The 6,535-nt window shown below is 32.9% G+C and overlaps 1 protein-coding gene across 1 annotated transcript in view; it reads right to left on the bottom strand.

The window, feature by feature from the left end:
• Positions 1-5,784: 5,784 nt before the first annotated feature.
• Positions 5,785-6,535, bottom strand: part of psmd8 (proteasome 26S subunit, non-ATPase 8) — a 28,041-nt gene continuing 27,290 nt past the window's right edge. The window contains exon 7 of the mRNA XM_062060949.1: positions 5,785-6,237. Within this exon, the coding sequence (XP_061916933.1) occupies positions 6,100-6,237 (138 nt within the window). The 3' untranslated portion in view covers positions 5,785-6,099. The remainder of the gene's footprint in view (positions 6,238-6,535) is intronic.

The raw sequence follows: 6,535 nt of genomic DNA, 5'->3' as shown, positions 1-6,535 counted from the left end.
TTATATCTCCTTCGGTTGTGAACAAGCAAGCCACTTATTTCATTCTTCTGCAGATAAGGACTGGATCAACATAGAAAAAAACATGTTAATGAATTTGGACATTGATGTGGGGAGTTTATATTATATTAAAAAATACATAATGAATTGAGGCAGAGCCCAATAGAAGCCATCTTTAACATTCTAAAACTGTCAGAAAATACTAGGAATCAAGTCAATGACATCTGTCAATCAACCGCTTTGGTACAATCCTAATATCATAATTAACAAAAATGTGGTTAAATGGACAACATGGAAAGACAGAGGTATTACTAAACCTCATCATATTATTAATAAAAACTCTTTTAAACCGTTCAATGATTTAGTTGATCAATATAATGTACCCAGAAATCATTGTTTAAATTGTATCTCTTTAAAACACGCTGTAAATAAATGCATATAATCTGAAAGTATGTCTTTAAATAGCCATGAACTGGAAGATGCACTCTTTAATCAAGATACATTTAAGAAATTAATTAAACTATTTTATGGAATAATAAATGAACACCACACTAGAAATGCAAATGATGCATGTGTTCGGAAATGGATAATGGACTTCCACTTTTTCGATGAAAGAGACATATCATGGAATGATATTTGGAAAAATGCCAATAAGCCCTTCAGAAACATTAAAGATAAACTGACTCAATTTAAAATATTGAAGAGATTGTATTTTACATCTTCTCAGCTGTTTAAAATTGGTGTAGTAGATAGCAAGTTATATATGAAGTGAGGCAACTCTTGTTCATTTATTGTGGGAATGTCAGAGAATAAAAGAGTTATGGTTGAAAACAACAAAAGAAGCAATCACAGTCCTTAATATAAACATCCCAATGACACTGCAAACTTGTATTCTTGGGGATCTACATCAATTTAGAAACGTGTCATCAAAGAGTAAAAATGCATTTCTTTCAATATGCATAATAACAAAAAGGGTAATATTAAAATGTTGTAAGATGTCGATAGTCCAACTCATACTGACTGGTACACACAAGCTATGGAGATGATATCAGTAGAAAAAACTGCATTTAGTTGAGATAATAATGAGTCATATATTGGAATATGGGATCCATTATTTAAATTAGTTTTAACTATTAAATGAACCAAAATATGACTTAATTTATCATTGTGGAAAATATTGGACACAGTGTGTTGTCAAGCTTGTGAGATGTGATGCAAGTGTAAGCCACTGTGACACTATTGTTCTTTATTTTTTATTAATGTTTGTAATGATAATATCAATGAGGGATTTTTAATCACTGCTATGTTGAAATTGTTACTAATATTGATACTGTTGTTGATAATATTCATTTTTGTCTCACTACTTTTAGATTGTTCCGTGTCATGTTTGTGTCTCCTCTCAATTGCTCTCAATTGCTGTTTATTGCTATTCTGAATGTTGCTGGGTCGGGTTTGGTTTTGAAATTGTATTGCATTATTATGGTATTGTTGTGTATTGTTTTCATTAAAAATAAATAAAAAAAATTAAAAAAAATCATTTTTGAATCGAGAATCGTGTTGAATTGAAAAAAAAATCGATTTTGAATCGAATCGTGACCCCAAGAATCGATATTGAGGGAAATCCAAAGATTTACAGCCTTAATATGTATACATATACTGTATATATATATATATATATATATATATATATATATATATATATATATATATATATATATATATATATATATATATATATATATATATATGTATACATATGTGTATATATATATGTATACATATGTATTAGGGATGTCCGATAATGGCTTTTTGCCGATATCCGATATGCCGATATTGTCCAACTCTTTAATTACCGATACCGATATCAACCGATATATACAGTCGTGGAATTAACACATTATTATGCCTAATTTGGACAACCAGGTATGGTGAAGATAAGGTACTTTTTTAAAAAATTAGTAAAATAAGATAAAGAAATTAAAAACATTTTCTTGAATAAAAAAGAAAGTTCAACAATATAAAAACAGTTACATAGAAACTAGTAATTAATGAAAATTTGTAAAATTAACTGTTAAAGGTTAGTATTATTAGTGGACCAGCAGCACGCACAATCATGTGTGCTTACGGACTGTATCCCTTGCAGGCTGTATTGATATATATTGATATATAATGTAGGAAGCAGAATATTAATAACAGAAAGAAACAACCCTTTTGTGTGAATGAGTGTAAATGGGGGAGGGAGGTTTTTTGGTTTGGTGCACTAATTGTAAGTGTATCTTGTGTTTTTTATGTGGATTTAATAAAAATAAAATTTTTTTTTTAAAAAAACGATACTGATAATAAAAAAACCGATACCGATAATTTCCGATATTACATTTTAACGCATTTATCGGCCGATAATATCGGCAGACCGATATTATCGGACATCTCTAATATGTATATATGTACATATATATATATACATATATACACATATATTTATGTATGTATATACACATATATGTATGTATATACACAATCTGTACCGAGGATGTCGTTGTGGCTTGTACAGCCCTTTGAGACACTTGTGATTTAGGGCTATATAAATAAACATTTATTGATTGATATATGTATGTATATACACATATATGTATGTATGTATAAATAAATAAATAAATGGGTTATACTTGTATAGCGCTTCTCTACCTTCAAGGTACTCAAAGCGCTTTGACAGTACACATATATACTTATATATATATACTTATATACTTATGAACCCCAGTAACATACAAATAAATCATACAATGTGATTTCCGGATTTTTCTTTTTAGATGATGTCTCTAACAGTGGAAATACATCTATGATGACACCTCTCCCTCATTTCTAAGTGGGAGAACTTGCAAAATTGCAGGGTGTGCAAAAACTTGTGGACCTCTGTATACGTATAATATATATATATATATATATATATATATATATATATATATATATATATATATATATATATATATATATATATATATGTATGTATGTATATATATATATATATGTATATGTATGTATGTATACATATATATATATATATATGTATATGTGTGGATGTAAATACATGTTTAAGTATGCATACATACATATGTATCAATATATACACATATATGTATGTGCATATATATGTTTTTATACATATGTATATATATATATATATATATATATATATATATATATATATATATTTATGTATATATATATATACACTACCGTTCAAAAGTTTGGGGTCACCCAAACAATTTTGTGGAATAGCCTTCATTTCTAAGAACAAGAATAGACTGTGGAGTTTCAGATGAAAGTTCTCTTTTTCTGGCCATTTTGAGCGTTTAATTGACCCCACAAATGTGATGCTCCAGAAACTCAATCTGCTCAAAGGAAGGTCAGTTTTGTAGCTTCTGTAACGAGCTAAAGTGTCTTCAGATGTGTGAACATGATTGCACAAGGGTTTTCTAATCATCAATTAGCCTTCTGAGCCAATGAGCAAACACATTGTACCATTAGAACACTGGAGTGATTGTTGCTGGAAATGGGCCTCTATACACCTATGTAGATATTGCACCAAAAACCAGACATTTGCAGCTAGAATAGTCATTTACCACATTAGCAATGTATAGAGTGTATTTCTTTCAAGTTAAGACTAGTTTACAGTGTTTTTCCTTCAAAAATAAGGACATTTCAATGTGACCCCAAAATTTTGAACGGTAGTGTATGTAGATATATATATGTAGATGTAAATACATGTTTAAGTATGCATACATACATATGTATCAATATATACACATATATGTATGTGCATATATGTTTTTATACATATGTATATATACATATATATTTATGTATATAAACGTATTCTTGACAACTTGACGGTGCAGGTTCAATTCCAGCTTCCACCACACACCACGTCACGGCCGTGGTGTGTTGGGCACAACACTTCACCCACCTTGCTCCCACTGACACCTACACTGGTTTTCAAGGTGTGGGACTCACTTGGAAAAGACATTCTTAATCTCAAAGGGACTTTCCTGGGTAAAAAAATAAAAAATAAAAAAAAAATATATATATACACATATATATATACATTATATGTGAATTACATATACATGTATGTTTAAATGTATGTGCAAATCATATATATGAATATATATGATCATCAAAATTACACATCAATTTCAAAAATGCAAAATATGAAAATTGTCATTAGATGTTTCAGTGTGCAGACCTCAGTGGGAATAAGTTTGGACGCCCCAAGCCTTTGAACATGTGACTGGACTTTGGGGTTCATAATATTCCTTTTATTCTTATCTTCCTGCGGAAAATCTTCATTTCCTCTAAAAAGTCAAATAGGTATTTTTCAGCCTGCAAAGGTTCCTTCATGTCAGCAAGACAACTTCCGTGTGAAACAAACATGTGATGTATGATCAACAACTTTCTGGTTTTCATCATCAATGTGTGAAAGGAATGATATAAAAGGTGTGAAATATTTTATGTAATGAGCATATTTCATGTTCTACTTTCACATCTACTTGCTGCAATACACTTCTTTAGTACGCTTCTTTTCTCACCAAATGTATCTATTTTTGAGAGGAAAAAAAAAAAAGGTAGTGCATGCAATTTAATATATTTTTAATAGTGCAAAAAAATATTTATTTTCTTTAAGATCCAAGTAAGTACTTGAATATCATGATTTTTAAACAAGTTATCCATCAAATTGTGAACTGAAAACATTTCCTTTAGGGTAAAAAATTGGTAGAATTTTACAGTGAAAAAAAATTGGTAGCATTTTTCTGCTTCCACTGTAAAAACTGTAGTTATTGCTACTGTTTGTCCGTTCCGTTTATCTGCTGTATAACAAAACATTGCACATTTTACAATAGAATTTTAGCGTCTGAGATTTATAGTGGTTGTAAAAATAGGATTCATAACATGATGGATGGATGGATGTTCAAGGGCCCTCTGATGCATACTTGCCAACCCTCCCGTTTTTACCGGGAGACTCCCGGTATCCAGCGCCTCTCCCGACAACCTCCCGGCAGAAATTTTCTCCAGACAAACTCCCGGTATTCCGCCGGAGCTGGAGGCCACGCCCCCTCCAGCTCAATGCGGACCTGAGTGGGGACAGCCTGTTCTCACGTCCGCTTTCCCACAATATAAACAGCTTGCCTGCCCAATGACGTCATAACTGTAGAATGATCGAGGGCGAGTTCTTGGTTTCTTATTGTTAGGCAGTTTCATTAACGTCCTCCCAGCGCGGTAACAACACACAACAACAGCAGTCACGTTTAGTCTACCGTAAAGCAGTTCGTCTGCCGTAAACAGCAATGTTGTGACACTCTTACAACAGGACAATACTGCCATCTACTGGATAGCCTCCAGAACACTGAAATTCAAGTATTTCTTTTATTTATATGTAAAATAAAATAAATATATATATATAGCTAGAATTCACTGAAATTCAAGTATTTGTTTTATTTATATGTAAAATAAAATAAATATATATATATATAGCTAGAATTCACTGAAATTCAAGTATTTCTTTTATTTATATGTAAAATAAAATAAATATATATATATAGCTAGAATTCACTGAAAGTCAAGTATTTCATACATATATATATATGAAATACTTGAGTTGGTGAATTCTAGCTTAAAAATATTCCCCTCTTAACCACCCCCCCACCCACCTCCCGGTATCGGAGGTCTCAAGGTTGGCAAGTATGATCTGATGGCAGCCATGTGGCCCTCAATAAAAACACCTTTGCGGAGGTTAGAAGTCATTTATTGCTCCCGTTGGACAAACACTTCCATTGTCAGCCACAAGATGGCAGTAGAGTGGGTGCTGCTTTGTGTTTACAAAAACAGGAGCGGTGGCTTCAATATGGAAGCAAAACATCAAAAGTGGATTTTTGTCCCGTCGACACAGTGGATTACAAAGGGGGGCGGGGGCTGTAGGTTGCTAGGATACCAGAAGGGGCGATACAGGAGGTCTGCTGCACGTGTTAGTGCTCAAACTTCAGACAGACTATTTTCTGGGTTTCAAAAAATGGTACTGGGATGGTGTGTGTGTGAGTGTGTGTGTTAGACGATCATTTCCAGCTGGCGTGCGTACTCTATGACCTGCTGGGCGAGCTCCGTGGAGGGGATGTTGACGTCCTCGGTGCGCTGCTGCTGACTGCTGAAGGAGTAGCAGCTGTCTGCGTTCAGACTCCAGCCTCTCTGCAGAAGACAACAACTCACAGTCAGCAAGAACGCCGCTTGGCTTACTTTTACACTTGTACGACCGACTGGAGCGCTTGCTGGCAGTATTACGCATCCTGGAGGAACTTTAGGTCAAACGGCTTTGGGTCCAAGAAATGACCTTTAAAAAACCTTCCTGGAAGACATTGGGGAAGACTAAAGATTCTAAAACTGCATTTGTGTACAAATGATGTGCTCTTTTCTAAAGCAGCTTTTAATAATTATAGTAATCATCTGTGATTTATCATGGCTAAGTGCAAAACTGGCTAAAAAGTTA

The sequence above is a fragment of the Entelurus aequoreus genome, linkage group LG10, assembly GCF_033978785.1.
Source record: "Entelurus aequoreus isolate RoL-2023_Sb linkage group LG10, RoL_Eaeq_v1.1, whole genome shotgun sequence".
Taxonomy (NCBI): Eukaryota; Metazoa; Chordata; class Actinopteri; order Syngnathiformes; family Syngnathidae; genus Entelurus; species Entelurus aequoreus.
The sequence above is the reverse complement of the archived record's forward strand: the minus strand, read 5'-3'. Positions and strand labels throughout refer to the sequence as shown.